Source organism: Galeopterus variegatus, unplaced genomic scaffold (genome assembly GCF_000696425.1).
Source record: "Galeopterus variegatus unplaced genomic scaffold, G_variegatus-3.0.2 Scaffold3924, whole genome shotgun sequence".
Lineage (NCBI taxonomy): Eukaryota > Metazoa > Chordata > Mammalia > Dermoptera > Cynocephalidae > Galeopterus > Galeopterus variegatus.
Window position 1 is genome coordinate 85,186 of NW_007730035.1, and position 27,340 is coordinate 112,525.

Here is a 27,340-nt window from a genome sequence, read left to right on the forward strand (position 1 = left end):
AATGTTAAAAAAAAAAAAATTACTAGTTTGGTTTTTAATTCAGTTAATTCTACAAATTAAGGAATGTGTGTATACCCTTTGGGATCTTTGTGTAGAATCAGAAGCAAATTTTTCTATGTAACCTATGGTGATAAGCCAAAAGCTTTTTTTGTTTGTTTGGTAGGTACATTTAATTACTTTCCTTTTTAGTAAACAATGGTGTTTGACAGCTTAGAGTAAGTTTCAACAGATTTTTTAATAAGGTATTAGAAAACTTTGGTTCGATTTTCTAATACACCTATGAATCACACTAAGAACATCGGTTCCAAATGTTTAATTATTAACCTATGACATTAATCCCTATGGTAGCAAGAGCAAAGGTAATTCTGTAGCTCGTCTAGACCCTGGATCATGGAAAATAACGCATTCACCAGAGAGTAGAAGGACTTGAACTTCAGAACATAATTTTTTTTTTTCCTCCTTTTTGTCTTTTTTACTGGCCGGTAACGGGATCACAACCCTCGGTGTCGCGCCCGTACCAGGGACCGGCAACAGGATCGCAACCCTCAGTGTTGCGCCCGCGCCACGCTCAGCCAGTGAGCGGGAACCGGTCACCACATGGGATCCGAACCCTCGGCGGGAGCGCCACCGCGCTCCCAAGCAGCGCACTCTCCAGTGCGCCACCGGGCCGGCCCAGAACATAATTTGGAGGATGATAGGTCAGAATTTTTTTCTGCCTGTATGTGCTATATCTACATTTCCATTTATAAAACATTTTAGGAAAAGCCTTTTCTTAAAATCTGATTTTTTCTGCATTGTTTAGTAGCAATCTGTAAATTTTCCTGAAAGTGATAATAAAACTTGCATTTTTTCAACCTTTTATCCAGACACAGTGCACCTTGTATTAGAGGCAATGTTTTCCATACCTTTCCTTCCTCCTACCCCCTTACTTTGCTTAATTTTATAAAAGCAGCTGGAGCTTATTTTTAAATACCATAGAAAAACACAACACCCAGACAAAAGGTAGTACTTTTAGTAAGGAACTGTATTTTGAGTACTTATTTCCATATGTTATGTTAATTCCATGATCAGGAGGGGATACCGTTAAGTTGGAGATGAAGAGGCCTTCTCCTTTCCTTTCAGATTCTTATATGCAAATAGTGATGGATGTTAAACTTTCTTTTTACTGATTGCTTGTTGTATAAAGGATTATATTTTTATATGCTTTTTTTTATGTGTGTACATTTTAGCCTCTTGTAGAAGAAGCAGTTTCTAACCTTCAGAGCCCACCAACCACAAGCACCTCAGCCCTAAACAGCCTGGTGGTCTCTTGTGCATCTGCTGTTGGTGTGAGAGTGGCTGCTACATATGAAGCTGGTGCCTTGTCTCTTAAGAAAGTTATGAACTTTTATAGCACAGCCCCTTGTGAAACTGGAGCTCAGGTGGGCAGTAGTTCCATAGGCCCAGAAAGTCTGAAAGATAGCAGAGAAGAACAGGTTAAACAGGAATCAATGCAAGGAAAGAAAAGTTCAAGTCTTGTGGATATCAGAGAAGAAGAATCAGAGGGAGGTAGTCGAAGACTCTCCCTCCCTGGATTGTTGTCACAAGGTAAGGAAGTAGCCAGGTTTTTTTAATTGACTTTTGGTGGATCCAAGATGCTTCTGACATCACAGGCTATATTATAAAAATTATCTTTCCTAATTACTGAAGCTGACATATTCAAATGTCACTTGGTCTCTGTTTCTGCTTATAAACCTTACTATGAGTCTATTGTTCTGGAATGTAGAAGTAACCTTATTTTCTAATTGTTGGGACCTATGCTCCTGATAGATGAGGTTGCAGATGTGACCACTGGATAAGTGAGGAATTACTCTATTTGACCCGAAGGAGGAGATAATTTTTAAGCTTCAGTAAGAGAAAACTTCATTTTCTGAAACCATTTGCAATAAAGTTGTTGGAGGGTTAAGAATACTACACAGTTGATTTTTCTACATTTCTTTATTAATTCAGCAATCTCAGCAATATAGACTTTTGCTCCTCAAAAGTGGCCTGCTGACCAAGCAGCCTCAGTATCATCTGGGATCTTGTTAGAAATGCAGAATCTCAGGCTCCACTCCAGCTTTATTGAATCAAAATATGCATTACGACAACATCCCCCAGGTGATTGGTGTGCACATTAAAGTTTGAGAAGCATTGGATTAGACCAAGACTTGGCAAACTTTTTCTGGAAAGAACCAGAGAGAAATATTTTATGGTTTGTGGGCTATACAGTCTCTGTGACAACTACTCAACTATGCTGCTGTTATGTAAAAGCAGCCATAAACAACACACTCATGAATGAACAAGGCTATAGCCCAATAAAACTTTATTTACAAAAATGGTGGGCCCTGTTCGACCCATGGGCTATAATTTACCAACCCCTGGTTTCTACCATTTTGTGCAAATCTCCACAGTTAGGAATTCTAGGCTGTACTAAAATGTACCTTTTCTACTCTGCCACATTCCCTATGCTTGTTCTGCTTACTGCACTGTCTTATGCTACTGAGCACTTATTCTGCCTCCCAATTCTCATTGCCACTAGATTTTCATCTATACAAATAAAACCCTTAGTCCTGATTAGTTTGAATATCATTTATCTATGTAAGAAAGCCCATGAATTCTAAGTTTGAAAGAGAATCTTGTGCCAAAATTTTCTTATTCTTAAATGTCCTTTAGCATTTTAAGTATAGGTATATTTGAGATCTCTTGGAACCACAAATGTGGAATATTGATGTTTGTCATGTCATTGGACCATATGAAATATGCAGTCCCACTTAATGTTACATCCTGAGATTAAGTTTTACTTAGTAACCTGAAGTATCTTTTAAAAAAATTCTACGTGTACTCTTTTTCTCTCTTTTTTAAAAAATTATCTGCAATGCATCCTTGAGGGAAACTTCAAGTAGGTTTGAGTCTTTGTATGCATACAAATGGCACATGCACCAGAAGAGAGGTTGATTTTAGACAATGATGATCATTTTTCTTGGCCAACAAGGTAATGACTGAGTGACTAAGCCTACACTTAGTAACACTTGATGATTTTCTTCAAAACTTATACTAGCACCAAACATTGTTTATATAGTGTTTATGTATTTGTTATAATTTTGAACACTATAAAAGATGGCAGTGTTCTTTTAAAAGGTTATTTAACTTGTCTATAAAAACTTTGAAAAACTCAGGCAAAATACAAAAGCTTTTTAATACTTCCCTTTTATGATCTTTTTCCTACCCAATTTAAATTTTCTATCTACAATGAATCCTTTATTATAATTATTCATAATATATTTGGACCTTGGATTTGGCTTGGAAAGCCTTAACTTTTAACTTTGCTTTAAAATGTGAAAAATATTTGTCAGCATTAGTATAGTATTTTGTTTGGCCTATTTTTTAAAATACAAGTTTTATAGGATGTCACTAAATGTTATACAGAAAAGGATTCTGTGGCCAAATGTTTGGAAGCAGGGCTGGGTTAAACAAATTTAAACAGGGCTTTTAATTAGAGGACTTGGCAATGCCTTCTGCAGCTAATATGTCTGTTAAACTCTGCAGCAGAGATAGTAGGAAGATAGAATGTAGTAGGGAGCATTTACCTATCTCATTCGACTATTAATTCCACTTTTCTGCAGAGAAGCTATAGAATAAGCTTCAAAAATTTTGTGATAGTGTATTTCTTTGAGAATCTTCAGTTTATTAAAATGATATCTTCTCTTACCCCGTGGCTTCCCACTCCTTCATCCCATCTGTGGTTTGTTTTCAGTTTCCCCCAGACTCTTAAGAAAAGCTGCACGGGTGAAAACGAGGACAGTGGTTCTGACCCCCACATACAGTGGAGAAGCAGATGCGCTGCTGCCTTCTCTGAGAACAGAGGTGTGGAGCTGGGGCAAAGGGAAGGAAGGGCAGCTGGGGCATGGCGATGTTCTGCCCAGGTGAGTGCTCCCAGCATTTACTGCCAGGAATTGGCTTAAACTATAGCTTCTCTCCTGGGAAGGTCTCTAAATCTCAATTTCCTCATAGAAGAAATCTGGACCTTTCTAGCTCCAGATTATTAAGCACCATTAACTCTGATATAAAAGCTGTCACCTTAGTCTTAAGTTTGTTCTTAACAATGAAGGACTTAAGTATCTATGGTGCACATTTCCCTATCTTCTTTGATGCATATTCATCTTGGAATACAGAAAAGGATGTTGGGGATAAGATGGTATTTCGTTGGAACATTGGAATGGTTCAAATTTTTAACTTATAAAAAGAGCCAACTGGTTTTTTTATCCAAAGGATGTTTCTCTGCCACTACCAAAATAACTATAATCGAAACATTAAACTATGTCTGTTCATGTACATCAGAGAAAAACTGTCATTTTGTTTAATAGGAACTCCTATGACCTTAACAAATTAGATATTTGTGAAGTTTGTATGTGTGTAAATGGAATGATTATCTAAAGCAGTGAGTTAATATAAATGTCTCTATTCTTAGCAGAGTGATGGCAACTATGGAATTTAAAAAAAAAATTACCTTACTTCCCTCTACGGTCATATTTCATTGCGTCCTGAGTATATTCTTTGCTATAATGAATCATTTATAGTTTTACGATTCTTTTAACAGAATTTGTGTTGTTAATTTGTGTTGATAATTTGTGTTGATAGACAAAGATTAAAAGAAAACATTCCAAAACTTATTTATAATATTTAGGAGTAACTTGAACACATATCCATTATTTTAATTTTAATGTGCTTTTTTAAAATATTTATTTTTACTTGAAAGCACTTACTGTATAATTTGAGAAAGGCCATGATTCTTGCTGAGAATACTTTGACCTTGTGTTTGTGCTTGTATGTTTTTCTTTTAAGACTTCAACCATTGTGTGTAAAATGTCTGGATGGTAAAGAAGTAATCCATCTGGAGGCAGGTGGTTACCATTCTCTTGCACTTACTGCGAAATCCCAGGTAGGAGTCAAACTATTAAATGCTGATCTTATTTTCATTGGAAGGCCAAAATGAGAAGATTGGACTTTTGTTTATTGAGTATCTGCTATGTGTCAGGCAACAATACCTTATTTGGTCTTTGCAGTGTTTTATGTGGTGTTCTTTCCATTTTACAGATGAGGAAAGTAGGTTAAGAGAAATTATGTGACTTGTCTAAAGTCACATGTGATAGTGGAGCTTGGATTTAAACATTGGTCGGCCTGATTAAGAAGCTTTCTAAAGAAACTAATCTAAAATTAGAACCCCTGATTTGCCAGGTTATTTGTGATTATTTATCTGTTCTTTAATGAAGAAATCCATAGTAAGACACCAAGAAAAGAAAACAAGACTTTTTTTTTAAATTATGGGACCTGAAAGTGACCTCTAGCATTACTTAAAACCATGCCTATATATACATAAACCCTCCTAAGAAAAGAAATTATTTTAATTTATTGTTAAATATATTCAGATAATGATTCTTCACCAAACCCTTTATCTTTTTAAGAAGCCAGTAAAGGATTCTAAACCCTTTAAATATTTTATTTTAAATTTCACATCCTAACCTAATCAAAAAAACTAAGATAACCTATATAAGTATTAATATTAGGAAAGAAAAGGAGAATTTATTGTTATTAAAATGATGAACCATCCAAAAGACTTAAAAATGAGAAATTATGAAGGTTGTCAGTTACAGAATAAACAAAAATTACTGGCTTTATTGTATACATACAGCAAAATAGAAAACATACTTGGGGAAAAGGCTGTTTACAACTATAGCAAAAGTATTAAGGATATAGAAATAATCTTTATAGGAAGTGCATAGAACCCATATGACACAGACTCTAGAACTGTTCTAAAATATCATAAAAGAAAACAAGAATAAAGGGAGATTTTTATTTTTGGATGAGAACTGTCAATGTTGCAAAAATGTCATTTCTCTCTAAATCATTAAATCAGTACAATGTAAATTCAGTTTAATCCTCAAAATATTACAATATAATATTTACAATTTGAAAAATGATCCTAAAATTCTAAAAGAATAAACATAGGTGAGCCACGTAGATTTTGAAAAATAACAGAAAGGAAGGGTGACATTTCCTCTTATAAAATGAATTATAAAACTACAAACAGATCAGTGGAACAGAAGTATGCCTATAGACTAGAGTTAGACCTTAGTATATGTGAGAATTTAGGATATGATAAAAATGAGTATTTCAAATCAGTTGGGGAAATAAGTCTGGTATTCAGCTGATGCTGTCAGAACCACTGGTTTCTTATTTGTGAAGAAAACTAAGATGACTTTATTTTTTCGAATTCTGTATGCATTAAAGATGTAGTTAAAAAATAGAACCTTACATGTATAAGAACAAATTTAGGTGATTTTTCCAATAACCTTAGGAGTAGAAAAAGACATAGCAGCAAAACTGAAAATTGGAAAGTAAAGATATATTTGTCTACATAATAATTTAGTAGTCTTGAACAGAAAAACAAAAAGAAAAAAGAAAACCTCACAAACAATAGATACATACTGGGAAAAAAAATATTTGCAACATATGTGATTGTGTTGCCACTCATGTATATAAGGAAAACTGTCAAAGGGTATTTGTATTCCAAAAAGAAGTAGAAATTACCAGCAACAAGTGAAAAGATGATCATTTAGTAAACAAATTTAAGTTAAATCAACAGTAAAATATTTTTCTCACCTATCAGATTAGCGAGGATTGAATTTAATACTGAGTCTTGGTTAGGGTGTGGGAAAAAGGTACATGTAATGCTGGTGAGAATGTAAATTGAACATTGCTAGAAGACAGTCTGTGGATGCGTATCAAAAATCAGAATGTGTATATTCATTGACTCAGTTCTCTGCCTAGTAATTTGTCCTAAGGAAATAGATAGATACACAAATATGTATATTAAAGGATTTTTAATATATTTTTTCTAATATTAAAGAATTGAAAATAATTTAATAATTTAGTGGGTTATTGTCTGCAATATACCCACAGTAGAGTTCTATATAGTTATTAAAAATGATGTTGTAAATCTATACTTATTGATGACAAAAATGTCAATTCATAGCATTAAGTAAAAAAAAAATTAGGTCACAAAATGGCATTTATAGTATGGTCCCATTTTGCACTTTTTCTATATATGTGATATCTAATATACATTAATATTTTTGGAAGGATATATGTTCCCCAAAAGAAATAGTTGTCTCTTAAGTGGTTGATTTATCAATGGTTTTCACTTTCTTTCTTTCTTTTTTTTTGTTCAGTCACAGTCTTGTACAATGGTCATGAATTACTTTTATAATCAGAATAAACAAAAACATTTTCATTAAACAGTCATTGTAATCTAGTCTTCTTTTGTCTATAGTAGAACATAGGTACTTGTATTTCTCCTACAATGACTCTTCATGTATGAAAGGCTTTCTAGTCATGCCATAGTACTCCTATCTACGGAGTAAGGAATCATGATTACTTTTTCTTTATAGCACTTACTTTTATTTTTTCATCACTTTCTTTGTAAGAGGCAGTCTAAGATAATTCCTGGGATTAAATCCTGGCTCTGCTACTTATAAATTTGTGACCTTGGGGAAATTAATTAACATGCCTGTGCCAGTTTCCTTATCTGTTTTTTTTTTTTAAAAAGGATTGTTATGAGAATTAAATATTGATTAATACATGGAAAGTATTGAGAACAGTGCCTGGCAGTTAGTAAGCCCCTGAAAAATGTTAGCTACTTTTATTGTTAACCCTTGGACTCTTGTCTTCTAATGTGCTCTATCGGCCTATTATCTCTGGTCTTGTTTAAAATGAATTTTCTTAATATCTGTTATTTTAAAGAGTGAAAGACTAACGTAAGTAATTTATGTGTAATTATTGGTATATATATATTATATGTGTATGTTATTATAAAGGTTCAGAATTAACATGAAGATCAGTTTCACAGCTCTTACCTACTTTCCTGTGGTTTTCTAATAGGTTTACTCATGGGGTAGCAATACTTTTGGTCAACTTGGGCATTCTGATTTTCCCACAACAGTTCCTCGTCTTGTAAAGGTACTTTTGTGAACTTTATAACAACTTATTCCAGAATTCTAAGCTATAACACTATATATCTCTCTATTTCTTGTTTTAAAAAAATTAGGGGAATTGTGTTTATAACCTAGACTTGTTTTTATGTTCTTTAAAAAAATTTTTAAAAACATGCAGCCACCAGTTTTCAAGCTAAATGTTCTTTTTAAAATATTTCTTTTCTTTAGTCTCTTGTTCATTGAATATTCGTAGTTATTTTGTGTTTTTTTAAGTAAAAAATGAAAAAGTGCTTTTTTAAAGGCAAATGTTTTCTGAGCTTTGCCAAATAGTGTCTACTCTTTGACTTCCCACTTCAGCTTGACTTTTATATAAAGTTATTTGCTGGTATTATGTTATTGTGTGTGGTTTTTTTTCCCCCCTATGACATATACAGCAGTAAAAACTTTTTGGAAGCCTTTTCATTTTCTGTAGTGAAGCTAAAAATATCATGTGACTTGGTCTTATTTTATGTAACGCTATTGAGAGATTGGTAGCCTCTAGTCCAGTTGGTGCAATTCTAGAGCAGTGTTTCTCAGCTTTCCTTTCTTTCCCAACACCTTTAGGAAATGCCAAATTCTCATCAGTATTATTAGTTTCCTATACAAGGGTTTCGGGGTTTTTGCTGGGGGTTGGGGGAGAATGTGCATAGTGAGCATAACAGAATGGAATATGAAGCTCGTGCATACGTAATTTATGTTTTTTGTTGGTGGTGGTGGCTGGCCAGTTTGGGGATCCTTGTTATAACACCACACTCTAATCAACTGAGATAACTGGCCAGCCCCTTTGTAATTTGATTCTGCTATCTCCCCCACCCCAAGACATGCTCCCTCTAGAGTAATAGAGACCAAAAAAGGATATTTCCCTCAATTTCAGGAATATGATTCAAATATAAACTACAGTTAATAAATATTCCAATAATTCATATATTCAATGTGCACTGTGTATCCATCACTAAGACTTTTACATACTGCCTTTCCTACTAGTGAACTTAATTTTATTGGGAAGAAAAAACTTAACAAAACATTAGGGAACAGTTATTACTTCTAGCTCCAATCTTAAATATTTTCAGTATAAAATATTTCAGTTGTAAACTATTCAGTTTTCTGATATTTTATCACAAACAAAGATATAGCAAATCATTGTTCCTTGTTTTTTGTTTATTAGAATAAAGTAGAAAATGCACTTAACTATACTAAGGGAGGGAACATGGAGAGCCTGGAAATCAAACTTCTTTTTAACCTTTTCAAGTCAGACAAGAGAGAATAGAGTTTTAGTTTCATAACTCTTTAACTGTACATATGAAAATTACAGCACCAGGATTATGGTTTTTTTATTTGAGGAAAGATGAGAAAAACATTTTGAACTCATTCTTAATTAGTCTGTGAGAATGAAAAAGTTGAGACAGAGTGAAATTTGAATTAGTTTGATTAGAGACTAAGAAAAAGACTCTTTCTTCCTGTGAAAAATTTAATTCATTTTTTTGTGTAACAAATGGGAAGTCAGTTATTTGGATAGCCTGAATTTGAGAAGATAATATCATGCCAGAAGAAGATAGCTATAAAGTAGTGGAGATACACACACACACACACTCTCTCTCTCTCTCTCTCACACTCACACACTCACACACACACATAGGATTTGGAGCCTATCTAGACACAAAAGGTCAAATACATTAGGGGTTTTTTCTTTATTAGGTGTCAAGGCTGAAGCTGGGCCTGGAGGTTGGGGGTGATAGTATTCATAGTAGCACACTTTCTTCAAATGAAGTCTTGTGAGGAATCCCATACATAAAAGAGATTAATGTGGAAGTACTTTATTTGAAGGATGGTAGGGGTATAGGGGTATAGCGAGCAGAGCCCTGCACTTTCCTTTCCATGGTTGCTGCTGAATCACTATGTGGAATCCTAAGGTTTGAAAATCACTGATTTAAGGCAGTGCCTCTCAAACATTTGCATACATCAGAATTACCTGGAAGGCTTGTTAAACCAGAGTTCTTGATCCCACCGCTGGTAGCTCTGGGGCCTGAGAGTTTGTATTTCTAACATGTTCCCAGGTGACTGCTGCTGTTGCTTCTGCTGCAGAGACCACTCTTTGAGAACCACTGGTCTAGGGGATCCATATAGATGGGCTTCTGAGGGGTCCTGCCTGTTTCAGCATCCTGGGAATTGGCACAATGAAGTCACATTAGGGAGGCAGTGAGTCCCAAGTGGGAAAATGGAGTTTTAGCACCCAAGGGTTTAGTTGGCCAGAATGGAATTTAGCCATATTAGATTGTTTTCTTTTTACTTTGATTTTTGTGCAAACGACTGAATGTACCCTTTTTTTTTTTTTTTGAGACCGGCCGCACCGCGCTCAGCCAGTGAGCGCTGTGAGCACACTGGTCATCCCTATATAGGATCCGAACCCATGGCGGGAGCATTGCTGCGCTCCCAGCGCCGCACTCTCCCGAGTGCGCCACAGGCTCAGCTCAAACAACTGAATGTGGATGGACAAATGTATATCCTGGTTGTTACTTCTAGAGTAAAGCCCTAGAAGTTTCTGGGCCTTTTAATTGTAATATGAGCTAAGTTTTGTGGGGACTTCCAAAAATAACAAAAAATTAGATCTGTGGTTTTTCCTTTTTAAATCTCAATTTTTCAGATTTTTTAAAAACAGTCCAGTTTCCAGTTCTAAATTTAAAAGCTGAATAAGAGATTTCTTACTCCTACATCTGTTCTGCATTTGATTAGGCACATTGCTGGGTGAATTTTGCCCTCTGAGATATGACTGACTTTGCACCATGCCTGTTTATGTAACATTTCAGTTCCTGAGGATCTGAAGTTCTCTCTGATTGCTTTCATCTTGGACAGACAGTATATCTTTCTGTCATTGCAGGTAAGCAGTGAAAATGGAGTCTGGAGTGTAGCTGCAGGCCAGGACTATTCCCTGTTTTTGGTGGATACAGAAGACTTCCAGCCTGGGTTATATTACAGTGGCCGACAAGACCCTACAGAAGGCAACAACCTTCCAGAGAATCACAGTGGTACTAAGACTCCAGTACTTCTCTCCTGTAGTAAGGTGAACAGGAATTGGATCCTAAGGCCCACATTCTATAACACACAACAAGTCTTTTGTTTTTACTTTTATTTGTATGCATGACTGACTACTTTAAATACCTTTGACTAACTTATTTAAAATTGCAAACCTCTTCCCACTCCCCTTCACTCCTTATCTCTTATTCTTTTTTCTTGTCTTATTATCTTATTTCTTGCCTCATTCTCTCCATAGTGCATATCACCATCCAATACGCCACATAATTTACTTATTTTGTCTATTTTCAGTCCCACATTATAATGTAAGATTCATGAGAGAAGGGATTTTAGGCTCCTTTATTGATTGCTGTATTCTCATACTATGTACTTTATAAATTTTGTTGAATTAACACCCTCATGTAGGAATATTGGAAAGTACATTTCACAGGGAAGTTTCCTGATGGTATTCATGGAGCTTTCAGAGGTGAATCAGAATAGAAATAGAGTGGATGAATTCTAACTGTAAGAAGGAAGGAAGATTGCAGGGGCCTGAGAGGGGCTCATGGCAGACCATGAAAAACATGACGGACCACCAACAGTGCTCTTTCCCACTGCTGCCCCTCTTTTAGTGTTTCATTTTATTGCCTACTGTTTATCCCCTTGTTTTTCATTTGTAGATCTGAACTTTTCTCTGCTTTCCTACTTTCTTTCTCTTTCTCATAAACTTAAACCGTTAGCCTGTTTCTGTTTTTTTTCCTGACTACGGGAACTTGCATCCTCAAAGTGACATGCTGCAGGGAAATTAGCCCTCAAAGCTAGTACATTCTGGATTTCTTATTCTTATTGTATAACATATCCTATGGACTGTTCTTTAGTCTTTGTGTTTGTTTTTCTGGTGAGTAAGTTGTGAATGTATTGGGACAATACAGTGTTGTTAAAGCCAACATTGGCCAAGATTTGGCTCTTGACCTATATATAGCCTGTTATTTTAGGTGTGCTAATTGACTTTGTGTAGTTGTTGGCCACATTCTCCATGAAAGATTCCATGATCTAGATAAGGGATGAAATAGGCTGATGAAAGGGACGAGACTCTAGTGTGTGTTTAGTTACTATGAGATGTTAATAGTCAACTGGGTCTGGAGCTTGCCTGCCTAGTTTAATAAAGATTTGTGAGTAAAGATGTTGAATGTTTTATTCAGTGGTATCATGGGTAAATGTCAGCAAGTCCCTTCTAAAGAAAATCCCTTTATGTTTTACTTTTAGGAGGCAAGCTAACTCTTAGACCACTGATATGTTTATACACAGCAGAGATATCCTCTCTGCTCTCATTAATCTTATTTCATGCAAAAGGGGTTCCGGAGACATGTATCCCTATCATTTGGATTTTTATATATCCAGGTTGTCTGTGGTTCCCAATACTTGCAGTGTGAAATAAAAGGTATCTTGGAGATAAATGGAAGTAAATGTATATAGTTATATATAGATCCACATATATATATATGAGGGTACTTCACAAAGTTCATGGAAAGATTTGTATTATCTTTCAATTCAAATTTTCCACGAACTTTTTGAAGTAGCCTGGTACATAACAGTGATATATTGGCCAGCTCTTAAAAAAAGGCAGATAAATAAATAAATAAGCAAGCCAAGGTCTGTAGTGTTAGCATTTTTCACTGTGGCCAATTTCAAGCTACCAATATTTTAATAATTCATTTGCATAATTTCTGAATATTTAACAGTTGGTTCTTGCCAGCAGATACAGGTCAGCTTCAGCACACCAAATTGCTACTAATAAGTTATATTTTTTCTTTAATCTTCTTATTTCCTCTGTTTCAGCTTGGCTATATAAGCACAGTGACAGCAGGAAAAGATAGCTATTTAGCCTTGGTGGATAAAAACATTATGGGGTATATTGCCAGTCTCCACGAGTTGGCCACTACAGAAAGACGGTTCTATTCAAAACTAAGTGATATCAAATCTCAGATTCTCAGGCCTCTTCTCAGTTTAGGTAAGTTGAAATATCCCCCTACGCTTCTACCCCTAAATCATCAGGGCTCTTGTTTTATCTGTTCTCCCTGTATCACAAATAAAGAAAACCTTTTGAGTTATAGTTTACTCCTTTCTTTCCATTTTCTCTTTTTTGTACGCAGGCAGTCAAAAACTTATAAACTGTTTTCAGTCTGTCAATAGCCCACCTGCACCTTTCCTGTCCTACCACTCTCAGAGCTTTTTCTACTTGCAGAAGTAGAAAATGGAACTTTTAGAATATTCATGACAGAGAAGCGGGAACAGCTTTGGGAAAGTTGACCCTCGAAGCTAGACTTCTGAACAACTCTTCTAGCTCTGCTAGTCCTAAAATGTTTTCCATTAACACTGTCTGAGTTTTTCATTTTCTTTCTTACAGTTCATAGAATTATATCAGGTAGAGATTCATTTAAATTTACAAGTAGTCTCTTAAAATTGTGGATAACTATGAGTATTAAGAGTCTTATTGCACATTAGCATGAGCTGATTCTTTTTCTTAGCTTTACTCAGCTACAAAGAGATATTGGAAGTGAGAAGGTAATTTAGAGGAAATGGATTACAGTAGTACTAGATGGAATGCCGCTGTCCAGATACACTAGATACCTGGAGTTTTTAGGAGGTTAGAAAGGAATGCAGAACGGAGGTTGGGGGTCTGTTAAAGATAAATTTTCCCTATTTCTTTTTTTTTTTCTAGTAGTTGACTGGTAGCTTCCTTTTTTTCTTTTTTTTTTTTTTTTTTTTTTTTTTTTTTTTTTTTTTTTTTTTTTTTTTTTTGCCGCTGTCCAGATACACTAGATACCTGGAGTTTTTAGGAGGTTAGAAAGGAATGCAGAACGGAGGTTGGGGGTCTGTTAAAGATAAATTTTCCCTATTTCTTTTTTTTTTTCTAGTAGTTGACTGGTAGCTTCCTTTTTTTCTTTTTTTTTTTTTTTTTGTCTTTCTTCTAATTTTATTTTGTCAATATACAATGAGGTTGATTATTGAAACTTTCCCTATTTCAAAGTTTTTCTAGGTTTGGCCCAGCACTCGGGGCACGAAGAGGAAGTTTTCTTTCTCCTTTTCTCTCCTGCATTCCTTAGCCTCTAGTGAGGACCCAGAATTCAGGCTAATATTTTAGTACCTTATTTTGCCACATTTAGGTGACATTGGCTTGTATGGGTCAGCTCATTGTTTCTAGTGGAAAAACATCTACTTTTCAAACAACTAACTTACAGTCTTTGTGAATACAATTCCTTTATAAGGGCACTTTTGTTGTTTTTGTTGTTAGTATGTTTTGCTTTATAAAGTGTTATAGAGTCCTTGTTTTGTAAATTCCCCTCCTCTGGGTGGGCCCAGCACTTTAGCACTTTGGCAAGGGAAAGGAAGCTTCCAGGATTGCTCTGAAAGAAAAGTGAGATCTGCCTTTTCCCTGTCCTAGTTCCAGATTTCCATATTGGTCTTACCTGGTCTGCTCTTCAAACTCATTGCTTAGAAAGAAGTCCTAGAAATGAGGAAATTTGTACTAGGAAAAAGCAAATAATCTCCTGATGCACTCTGTAAAATTCAGAGTGACCTAAGCAGTCAGATTTTTGGATTGTTCTCTCTGCACCGAAGGGTTGGACTTGTCCAAGGGTCAGATAGAGCACAAGTCAGTACAAAAAAGGTTGAAAGTGTTAACCAAGATATAACTACAACAGTGAGTTTAATTCCTTGCTGTCACTAATCAGTTGTGTGAAATTAAATAATTTACTTCCCTTGTCTTGGATTCAGATTATTTATCTTCAGAACGAAGGGAGAGTTGGATTAGTTTAGTGGTTCTCAAAATTTGGCTGATCTACATAATAACTCGGAAAGCCTTTTAAAAAAATTTTCATCTTCGTATCTTAATACCAGACCTATTGTTCAGAATCTGTAAAGTTTTTGTGAATTTGTTTTTAACAAGTTACTCAAATGACTGGACTCTGTGATCTCTGAAGTTTCTTTAACACTGTAATTATTTGGGTTCCACAGGTGAGAGTATATCTCAACATGTTAAGTATTCTTAGAAAAGGAGCATTCATGATCTTGATGATATGATCATAAGAAAGTATGCAGTCTTTAGGTTATGTTATTGTTATCATTATCATGATTTTGTTACAGAAAATTTGGGCACTGTGACTACAGTCCAGCTGTTGCAGGAGGTGGCAAGCCGATTCAGTAAGCTGTGTTACCTAATTGGTCAGCATGGAGCCTCCCTGAGCAGCTTCCTTCATGGGATAAAGGAAGCCAGGAGTCTGGTCATTCTGAAGCATGCAAGTCTCTTCTTGGATAGTTATACAGAGCAAGTATCGAGTCCCGTGTCATGTTCAATCTCTGCAGGGTTATTCTGCCAAGGGGAACAGCTCCTTAATCAGAAGAGACTAGATTAGGGAGAGTGATATAAGGTAATAGAAATTGCAAAGCAGTATTTTAATCTTAAACCAACTATAGTTCTGCATTGCTAAAATTTAGTTTTCTCTAAGTGAAAAAAAAAGGTTTTAAAAATTATGAACTCTCATATTTCCTTCTATATGATAGCAGAATGATTGATAGTATACTTAATTTATGTAAAATGTACTATAGTCTGGTTTTTTAGAGAACAGTTTTGTTTACTTAAATTGTACTAAAATTTGAGGAAATAAATAACTAAAAAAATTATGTTAAAACCAACTGCTGATTGTAAATATGGAGCTGTTCTGTATCTGCTTTTACTGTCATATAAATGAGAGTTTAAAAGACCTAAGTACTTTTAATGTGAAGATATTTTCTTAATAAAACCTAGAATAGTTATCCAGGGTTCTTTTCATGTTCTTCAAGTAAAATATCCCAAGTGTATTTGAAAATTTAACTTAAAATATTTCTCATTTTTTCTTAATTTGTATTTTGATATAATGATGAGTGGCATAATTTAAGTGTTATTTTAATGTATAGTAGGTTATGCTGTTGATCTGAAGTATGTATAGGTTTTATTCTTTATTCATTTATACCTCAGTCATCCAACAAATATTGACTGAGTGCCCACTCAGTACGAGGCACTGCAGGGACCTCCATGTCCACAGCAGCCACGGCCTGGAGCCAATGAAAATCACCTGCCTTGAGGGAGTTCATGTTCTGCCAGTGTTTCATTTTCGGTTATTTATAACATAAGTAATGTATGCTTATTATTGACAATTGTACAGTAAGATAATCAAAAGGATATTTAAAGTTGCCCATAATCCTACCACCAGAAATAACCACTGTCAGTCTTAGTGTATTTCCTTTCAGACTTATGTATATGTGTGAGATAGATGTAGACAATTTTAATTCTAAGCAAAACTGAATATATTTAAAGCTGCTGTCTAGGGGGAAATACTTTGGTCTGAGTCTTTTTCATCATCTTTGAGATCTGAAAAATAAAAATAACATAACTTGATACTAAGTTACTTTTTTTTTCCTTTTTGTCTTTTTTACTGACCGGCAACGGGATCGCAACCCTCGGTGTTGCACCCGCACCGCGCTCAGCCAGTGAGCGGGAACCGGTCTCCACATGGGATCCGAACCCTCGGCGGGAGCGCCGCCACGCTCCCAAGCGGCGCACTCTCCAGTGCGCCACCGGGCCGGCCCCTAAGTTACTTTTTTAAAATGAGATTTTTATTGTTTGTGTGAAGGTTTTAGCTTTTTACTAGTGTTTTTCCTTTTTGACTTGTGTTCATCTTATAATACATCTATTTCACTTCTTTTTCTTCTCTGATACTTTAGGCCTTATGCTAGAAAGTGCTTTTGTTTTGATATCTTGGGCTATTTTTTTTTTTTTTTTTTTTTTTTTTTGTCTTCTGTCTTTCTCCGTGTCCGGCAACGGATTGCAACCCTCAGTGTTGCCCCCGTACCGGACCGGGGACCGGCAACGGGATCGCAACCTTCGGTGTTGCTCCCGCGCCTCGCTCAGCCAGTGAGCGGGAACTGGTCCGTATGTGGGATCCGAACCCTCGGGCGGGAGCGCCACCGCACTTCCCAAGCGGCGCACTTATCCAGTGCGCCACCGGGCCGGCCCCTTGGGCTATTTTTTTTTAACCTAATATTTTATTCCTATAGATGGGGCAAGTAAAAAAATCTAGATTTACATATGAATTTTTAAAATTATTTTGAGTTGTGGTAAAACACGCATCACATAAAATTTACCATTGTAACCATTTTTAAGTGTATAGCACCTTGGGCTATTTTTAGTAGGAATTTCCCTTCTCTCTCAAAGTCATTTGATTCCATTTGCCAGCCTAGGAGTATGAGATGTACACGACTCAAAGCAGTATATTTAGACTTGTGCTCTAGCAGTATACCAATACTTAATCAATATTTTCTAACACTGTCTCACTCAAGCTCTTTTAACATGTTTTCTTACCTTCATTATTATTCATTTCTGAAGACTTAATTGTGAAACCAGAAGTGAAAATTAGAGAAAATTTTCTTTAAAAATTCAACAATTTAAATCATATTTTCTCAAGTTTGTTAATTAAGTTACCAGGTAATATCTACAAAGTAAATTCTAGCATCTTCTTCATAGCTTTAGGTGTTTCTTTTCATATTAATATATATTAAACTGCATTTTCCTCTCTTGGTTATTGTGATTATCATACTACCTGCTCCCCCTCAGTCCTTTACAGTTCAGAATGTTGACATCACTAAAGTTCTGAAACTTGGTGAGATACCAAGAAGTATCTGTTCCAGGCACTTGTTTGAAAACTTTGAAGAGCTAATTTATATTTTAACACTAATGTACATGTGTTTTCTTTTTTGCTCAAGGTATTGCACATCTATTACAAATTTCCTGGTTATGGGAGGATTTCAGCTTCTTGCTAAGCCTGCCATGTAAGCAAATACATACCTTCCAGTTATCATTCTAATAAAGATCATGTTTTATAGTGTTCTGTGTTTTTGAGTGCCCAGGGAAAGCTTTGACTTGATCATTTTGCCAAACAAATCAAAATGTAGACTTTCACTAACTCATGTAAAGGACAGGTACTGTTAGCCACTGATTATCATTATGGTATTAATTGTGATTATACCCCGTGTCCCCCATCCAATTATCCCCTCAATTATCCTCGACCACCCTCCCCTTCCCTCTTTCCCCACTCCACTTTGTATCCCTAGGTATGTTCTCTCCCTCTGCAAGTCCCACACACCACTGTGGTCTTTCTTTCCTTCCTTCTTTCTCTCTTAGCTCCCACTTATGAGAGAGTACATATGGTATTTATCCCTCTGTGCTTTGCTTATTTCACAAAAAAATTAATTTAAAATAAATAAATAAATAAATAAAGATGATGACCTTAGGTTTTTAGTAGATATAATGTATAGAGTTAAAAAGCTCCTATTCCTAAAAGTTGGAGAGGAATTTATTTCTTTTTAATAATGTAAAATATCTCTGAGTTCCCAAGATAAACTCAGTGGTCATTATGTATTAGTTTTTTAATACATTGCTAGATTCAATTTGCTAGTACTTAATTCTTTTCCATCTATGCGAAGATAAGATTTTCATTCTCTTCTCAACTTGCCCAATTTTGGTAAAAGGATTGTACTAGCAATTATAAAATGAGTTGATGAGCTTTCTCCCCTTTTCTATTTTCTGGAATAGTTTGTATGAGATAGGGATTATTTACACTTTGAAGATTTGATAGAATTCATCTATAAAAATATATGGCCTTCATGGAGGCATTTCATGTAGGGAGTTTTTAAACTACTGATTTAGTTTCTTTAATGAATAAGTCTGTTCAGGTCTTTATTTCTTCCTATAGCTTGAGTTATATATATTTTTCTAGAAAATCATTCATTTTATCTTTGTTTTCAAATTTATTGACGTTATGTTCCTAGCACTGTCTTAAAATATTTTTACCTTTATAATAACTGTAATTGTGTTCCCTATTTTTCATAGTTATTATTTGTTTGGGCCTTTTTTTATCTTGGCCAGTCTTGTCAGCAGTTTAACCCTTTTTGTTATCTTTTCAAAGATTAGTTGTTCCTTTCTTTCCTTTGTTTTTTATTTAATTTCTGTTCTTTTTTTTTTTTTTTTGTCTTTTGTCTTTTTCCGTATCCGGCAACGGATCGCAACCCTCAGTGCTGCCCCCGCACCGGACCGGGGACCGGCAACGGGATTGTAACCCTCAGTGCTGCTCCCGCGCCTCGCTCAGCCAGTGAGCGGGAACCGGTCCGTATGTGGGATCCGAACCCTCGGGCGGGAGCGCCGCCGCGCTTCCCAAGTGGCGCACTTATCCAGTGCGCCACCGGGCCGGCCCTTAATATCTGTTCTTTATTTCCTTCTCCTTTGTGTTCACCTGTTAATCTCTTCCAACTTCATGAGTTTAGCACTTTGTTAATTTTTAATATTTTAATTTTTCTAATGTAGTCATTTAAGGCTCTAAATTTCCCTCTAATTGTAGCTGTAGCTGTGTTTTACAAGTTTTGATACATTATGTTTTTACAGTCAAAATACTTGATCTTGCTGTTTGTCTTTTTTTTAGTATTAATATGATACCATTTTCCATTCTTTTGCTTTCAGCCTTTCTGTATTGTATTGTGATGTTTTTGTATATTTCTTATAAGCGTCAAATAGATGGACTTATTGTTTTGTTGTTTTTTCAATCTGAGAGCTTCTTTGACATGTTTACATTTGTTGTAATTCCTGATTTTACATTAATGATTTATAATGCATTTGTTATAATAACTAAAATAGCTTATTTAACCTTTAATGTTGGTGAAATGCTGAATCATGGACAAAGAAAATAGGAGAAAATAGTTGTAGCCAAACCAATAATTAAATGAATCAGAAAGAAAATTGAAGTTTTTTTTTTTCAAGTAGAATGCTTGAAGAAAACCAAGTTTATTTACAGGAGGATGTAAAAATAGGTGGAGACTTGTGGCATTTTAAATAGGAGACTTCTGGGCTTCTTGAAGGACTATGGCAGTTGCTGACCCTGTGCTTATTCTGCTTCATTGTTGACCTTCCTCTAGTATTTCAGAGTTAGGTTCACAGAATTTAAGAATTAACCTGAGTCCTTGCTAGAGCAGTTAAATGAAATGACAGAAGTTGAAAGCCTCTTGTGTAGCACCAAGCCCAGAGCCTGGGCACGTGGACAGCCATTAACGAACACTGGGTGACTCTGAGCTTTGGCAGGAGATGTAAAGTCTGGATTTGGGCAGCATTTCCCAAATGATGATTCACAAATCCCAAAGTTCTACATAGTAAAAGGCAGTAATGTCATCTGTTTTCAGTTTCTACTTACAAAGTCAATACTTAAATTATTTTAAAGATTTCATTTTAAAAGAGAAGAGTTTGCAAACTCTAGAGCACAACTAGTGAGCTCACATGGCAGTTAGTGGATCTTGGATAATGATATTCAAGCTCTCATCACTCAATTAATCACTTAGCTACTTACATCAGGCCAACCTGGTGGTTTGGTTATTATGCAGGTTTTTTTCTCTTAACTGTAGTAAAATATACATAGCATAATATTTATAATTTTAATCATTCCTAAGTGTACAATTCAATGGCATCAAATACATTCACAATGTTGTGTAACCATCACCACTATCTAAACCCCAAACTTTTTCATCACTACAGCAAAAACCCATTAAACAATAATTACCCAATCCTCTGTCCCCCCAGCCTCTGGTAACCTCTATTCTACTTCCTTTCTCCATGAATTTCCCTATTCTTAGTACCTTGTATAAGTGGAATCATACATTTGTCCTTCTGTGTCTGGCTTATTTCCTTATACATGATGTTTTTCCAGGTCCATTCATGTTGTAGCATATAACAAAATTTCATCCCATTTTATGGCTGAATAATATTCCATTGTATGTATATAGCACATTTTGTTTTTCAGTTCATATGCTGAGAAACACATGGATTGTTTCTACCTTTAATATATTTATTTTTATTTTTTAAAATGTGGGTAAAAGTACAAACAGCCATGTAAGGAAAGAGCAATGTTGTCAGTATTAGATTGAAAACTCCCCAGAGAAGATAAGCTGAGCAGAGTCTCTGGTTTGGATTTCCTGGGGGCATACCAGGGCTCCTTTTGGGGAAGGCTGTAGGCAAGAACATGAGTGATTCCTGGAAAGTAATAGGGTTCACAGTGAGTTTGGAATATTTCTGGTCGAGTATGGACTAGATATTGGACACCCAGAGGAATATGGTTCGAGGGAGTATGTGCTTACCATGTCCTATTTCCATCTCTCAGAGCAGATCAAAGCAGAAAACTTCTGTAGGGTTAAATGAGTGTTCTTAGCTTATCTGTGCAGCAGAATATGGGGGAGGAAGTAGGAACATCAGCACAAGCCAGATAGAAATAAAAAGTTTGGGCCATGCTCCTCAGTGCTCTCTCCAAGATCTCTTAACTGTATTATGAAACAGTCAGATTTGTGCCATTGGACTTTTGTGTTCCTGGAAATTATTACATATTTTTATTCCATCTTTCCAAGATGATACTTCACAATTTCTGGGTTAAATATCTCTTTATTTCATAGTTCTCTAAGGGATTATATAATGACTCATTCTTATCTTACAGTCTTATAGACTTACAGACATTGTGTCTTATTTGAGGCCTTGTAGCTAAGGATTGTAGTGTAGTGTTTGTAAAGCACTCATGGTAGTTCTTGGCACATAATTGTTGCTCATTAAGTGACAGATAATTATTCTGTCCCACCAACTCTTACTTTGTTACAAACCTTTTAAGTATTTTGGTCTGGTGAACATAGTCTCAATGAGTTAATAATCAGCATTAAAATTTGCAATAAAATTTTAATGACTTTATAGAAAACTGAATATAAAAACTAAATTTTGGCTTCAGTTTGAAATTTCTTGGAAGATCTCAGCATTGAAATCTTCACATATAATTTGCTTTAGTGTTTTCTGTTGATTGTAGTACTGGTTCTTGAAGCTTTTTATTCTTCTTCTGTAATAAACTCTTATTAGGTGATCAATAGTTGAAGGAAAAAAGAAGAAATTAGAAGTATTTTAATACCCAGGCTAATTCTGTTGGAGCAAGGAGCTTTGCTTTTCCTCCAGTATTTGTGTGTAGCACAAGTGATTGCAGCAATTAGTCTTGCCATTTATTGCTGTGACTTTTGGCTTTGAAATTAATAGGTAATGGTGTCAACTGGTCTCTGATTATTCTCTGAAACTATGGGATGCATGATTCACTTCCTAGAATATAAGGCACAAGTCTATGATTAACCATGTCTATTAGAGTTACTATTGTTATCATTAATACTTTTTATACTAAAAAATAAAAATCTATTTTATAGATATGGAAATTCTTTTAATTATCTCTGGTTTATTTCATTGTATTTATCTTCTACCACTTTTATAGCACCTAAAAATGTGCATTCTGAAAAAGGTACAATTTAGTGAAGTTTTGAATTCGATATCATGCATATTATCAATAGTAAAATGATTAACTGAATCTTTTTCTTCTATCAACAGTGATTTCCTAAATAAAAATCAAGAGCTGTTGCAAGATTTATCGGAAGTGAATGATGAAAGCACTCAGCTCATGGAAATACTGAATACTTTGTTTTTTTTGCCAATCAGAAGACTTCATAATTATGCAAAAGTTTTGCTAAAGCTTGCTACTTGTTTTGAAGTGGTAAGTTCGCCCATTTATCTCCTCTGGACACTTGGGAAGCCAAGGATCAATAGTAGTTTGATTGTTTGGATTGTGCCACCACAAGCTCTGGAACTCTGCTAATTTAATATTTACATGTGTCTAATTAAATTTTTTTTTCTTAAGGGAAATGAAACAGGAAAGAAAGTATGACTGTAGTTAAATCTAGTTTTCTTTGCTGTGGATTCAGTTTCCTTTCAGGATCTTATCAAGATTAATTGTATTCATTTTATGAAACTGTGTCTAAAGTTGAAATCCTATTATGAGTGCTACTCATTCAGTAGTTGTCAAAGTTTATTGAATGCATACGGAGTATGAGTTTCACAGAGCTCTTGAAAGCCTTGGCTTTCTGTATAATGACACACACCTGTAAGGCAAGGGTGTTACCACCAGGTCTGGATTTATGATAGACTCATGCTAGATATTTGGGACACCCTAGCAAATGCTATGAGAACTCATTGTTATAGGATTTTCTCAAATGTTAACTAGTTCACTTTCTGTAAAAAATTAGTTAGGGGGGGGGTCCTAAGAAATTAGTACCACTCTTAGATATGGGTGTATGTTAAAGCTGGTCCTGTGACATTGTCCTTTGAAATTGTACTGAATTATGTGATTTTATTTTGTTTCCACTCTGAAGGGCTCTAGAGAAACCATAATGACTCCTATGTCCCTTATAGATTTAGAATCTTTTTAATCTTGGAACCTATCTCCTGATCTAGACAGATTTCAGTCCCCAGAGTGACCCAGGAATTGATGTGGGCTTTCTACATTTGATCCTACTGTGATCTTATAGGTATTTTCTTTAATCTGGTTTCAGTTTTAACCCAAACTGATGTAGTTTTAGCTGTGAAGGTTTGAGCTACCAAATAACTTAATTAGATACAGATTTCACCTCAATATGGCCTCAATCAATCAAAATCATCCCTACTACATCAGCTTAGAATTGTTCAGAGTCTGAAATTGTACTATTTCTAGTCTGAAGGGCCTTGATTCTGTGGAATAATCCAGACTCTTTAGCTTGACATTCAAGGCCCTTCATAAACTGATACCCTCTTTTGTTTCTAGCCTATGTCCTATACGTTAGTTCATATTCCCTAGATATAGCTCACACGTGCTTTATATTTCCTTTCTGAAACATCCTTACTCCCATCCATGATGGGAAAGCTTCAAGGCCCAAGTCAAAAGTAATTTTCTTATGAAAATACTGCCTTTCCCTCCATTTCCCATCTCGTAAGAATCAGTTATTCCCTCCTTTGGGCTTTACTAGCACTGTGTTCACTTACCATATCAGCGGTCCTTATCCTTATCAGAGGAGACCAAAATTATCTGTGGAAGTGTTTTCGAAATGCACATATTATGTTTTGTCACATAGATTGTAATTTTGTAAGTCTAAGGTACAGCCTAGACATCATATATGTAAGTGTATATATATGTAGTTTTAAACTTCTCCACATAAAAAAAGAATATTTATTGAATGCATTCCATGTGCCATGTTATATGTATTTATTTAATCCATGTGAAATAGGTATTTTACAGATGAGAGAACTGAGGCACAGCTGAGAATCGGCAGAGCTAGGATGCATATTCAGGCACTCTGGTTCCAGAGTCTGCTCTCTTAATCACTTTACTATACTGTTTCTTCTAATATATAACCTATTAACAAAACCACTACATTATTCTGGTGTGGTGTATGTTTTTCTATCTTCTCTGTGTAATTATAAGCTTCCAGCAGACAAAGATTATGTCTTACTTGTTTTTTTATTCATAATACTTAGTAGAATGTTCTGTATGTAGTAATCCTCATTAAATATTTCTTAAATGAATGGGAAAAAATGAGTGTGAGTGACTCTAGGAATTGTGGAATATAAAGTAATTAGTCATGAGTGTGAAGGATAATCCTTTCATCTTACCTTCTGCTCACTTGCTTCATGGCACAGCAATTATACCTTATCCCAGTAGTTGGTTCTCAAAGTTTGGTTTGCAGACCCCAAGGGGTTTCGAAGACCCTTTCAGGGGGTTCACAAGGTCAAAACTATTTTCATGAAGATACTGAGACATTTGCCTTTTTCACCATGTTGTCATTTGCATTGACGGTGCAAAAATGCAGGTGGGTAAAAATTGCTGGCTCCTTAGCAGGAATCAAAGCACTGGCTGTGTACTAGCCAAACTGTACTAGCAGTCATTGTGTTCTTCACAACCATGCACTTGCAGTTGAAAACAAAACAAAAAACGCCAGTTTCACCGAAGAATGTTCTTGATGAAGCAGAAAAAATTATTAATTTTATTTAACCTCAACTATTGAGTATACATTTTTTAATATTCTGTGTGATGAAATGACAAGCACGTATAGAGCAGTTATGCTGTATACTGAAGTGTAGTGGTTTCTCAAGAAAAAGCACAATTGTAACTGAGTGGAGAGCTGCATTTTTTGTTTTTTTAATCTTGAAAGAACAATTGACAGATAAACCATGGTTATTCACATTTGGGTATTGGCAGATATTTTCTCATAAAAATGAATAAGTGAACCTTTTATTGCAAGGAGAACAAGCTGATAGTATTTATTGCCGATGATAAAATCTGAACTTTTAAGCAAAAACTAGAATGTTAGAGGCATATATTTACCATTCAGCCTGATAGTTTCCCAATACTTAGGGATTTTTCTGATGAGATAGGTGGTAATATTAGCATATGATTTATGATCTTGTATAAAAAAACCTATCAACTTTTGGAAGATCTATATAACTTAGTCAACCAGTACCTTCCAAATATTCAATCCACAATGTTACAAAATCATGTATGGTAAAAGATCTCTTCAAAGTGCAAAGTAAACCCATGGATTTTAATGTAAGAGTGCAAAAAGTTTATTGTTGTACAAAAAGTTTATTGCTGTGGTTTCAGATTCCACATTGTAGCTACCCTTTAAGAAACTACCACTTAATAAGTTTTAATATAGTATCAAAGGAGAATATCCACAATTATTTGAAGTGGCTATTAAAATACTTCCCCCTTTTCCAACTATAAATATCTTTATGAGACCAGATTTTCTTCACGTATTTCAACCAAACAACGTATTATAACAATAAATGCAGAAGCAGATATAAAAATCCAGCTGTCTTATACCAGATAATAAAGAGATTTAGAAAATGTAGACCATGCCACTTTTCTCACTAAATTTTTTTTGTTTTGGAAAACAGTTACTCGTTAGTTTAAAATGTTATTTTATTTTGAAATGAATTAATAAAGATTTTTAAACATTTCTTAATTTTTTTTTCATATGGTAAATATCAATAGATATAACCCACATATGCAAAATAAAGGGATCCTGAGACCAAAACATTTGAGAACTCCTGCTCTATCCTGAGTCTGCTGCTTTTCTCATTGATAATGCCAGTGCTTGTTTCCCCCTTATTTCCCTATTTTATATGTTCTTGTATGTAGTAGAATTCTTTTGAAACCATTCTTATTTTTCCAGCTCTCTTAAGTGTACCACTTCTGTTCTTGTGCTGAATTTTCTCCCTACTAAATTTAATATAACTAAATCACACTGAGGCTACAGATTCTAGACCGTTGTTTCATCTTTTTTCCCCCCTTAATTATTCATCCCTAGACATCTCCAGAATATCAGAAACTGCAGGATTCCAGTTCTTGTTATGAGTCTCTTGCTCTCCATCTCGGCAGGAAAAGGAAGGAAGCAGAATACACACTGGGCTTCTGGAAGACCTTTCCTGGAAAAATGACGGTAAACCATGCCAAGTGTCATTTGTTGCTCCACCAAACAGCCGACATTTCCATAACAATTGCCATCAGTTTCTCTGTTCTTTATTGTTTATGATAATAATGTTTTAAAGATTCGTTTCCTAAAATAACTAAGGACCATAGCAATGGATGCTCTAAGTTTCACCAGCTTCCCTCATTTCTAGGAATCCCCTCTGAAGATTTAACCTCATCTTCTTTAGTTTGTTCATCTTCTTTTTACTCTCCTTTGAGCTCTAATTTTATGAAGTGTTTGGATCCCATCTAAATTTAGGTTGAGCACCAAGTTAAGCTATGACTAATGAATTCCCTTAAATGTGATTTGTGTCTGTTTCATTTTCTCTTTGCATGTAAAAATAATTTAGATTGTTCAACTTAGTGTTTATTTTAAATTCTAGGATTCCTTGAGGAAGCCAGAGCGTCGACTGCTGTGTGAGAGCAGTAACCGAGCCCTATCTCTGCAGCATGCTGGGCGGTTTTCTGTGAATTGGTTCATTCTCTTTAATGATGCCCTGGTCCATGCCCAGGTAAGCCACATTCCTAACTTTAAAAGAGGCCATACAAGGTGGAGTACTATACTTATTAATTAATTATACCATCAGTTTGTGTTAAATCTGTTGTGATTTCACTGAAACTATTGTGTAAAAGAGAATGTTTAGCTACAGCTTGCATTTGTGGTATGGGCTGGATTTCAGAGATCTTTTTTAGTTTCCTGCTTACGAGTGATTGTCAGCCATGTGAAGGGATCCCTGTGGCAGAGATGGTGAGGCCCATTGGGGTTAACTGTGTTATGAGGACTAAGTGGCAGAAATGGTGGCACCCACATAGACTTCACCATTTCAAGGGGTTTATGCAGCAGATACTGCA

At 35.3% G+C, this 27,340-nt stretch overlaps 1 protein-coding gene across 1 annotated transcript in view; it reads left to right on the plus strand.

Moving 5' to 3' along the window:
* ALS2 (amyotrophic lateral sclerosis 2 (juvenile)) overlaps positions 1-27,340 on the plus strand; it is a 74,346-nt gene that overhangs the window by 22,147 nt on the left and 24,859 nt on the right. The window contains exons 5-15 of the mRNA XM_008586286.1: positions 1,230-1,587; positions 3,776-3,944; positions 4,864-4,960; positions 7,960-8,037; positions 10,927-11,109; positions 12,900-13,071; positions 15,207-15,387; positions 17,862-17,927; positions 22,540-22,702; positions 26,328-26,459; positions 26,872-27,000. Coding sequence (XP_008584508.1) covers positions 1,230-1,587; positions 3,776-3,944; positions 4,864-4,960; positions 7,960-8,037; positions 10,927-11,109; positions 12,900-13,071; positions 15,207-15,387; positions 17,862-17,927; positions 22,540-22,702; positions 26,328-26,459; positions 26,872-27,000 — 1,728 coding nt within the window. The remainder of the gene's footprint in view (positions 1-1,229; positions 1,588-3,775; positions 3,945-4,863; positions 4,961-7,959; positions 8,038-10,926; positions 11,110-12,899; positions 13,072-15,206; positions 15,388-17,861; positions 17,928-22,539; positions 22,703-26,327; positions 26,460-26,871; positions 27,001-27,340) is intronic.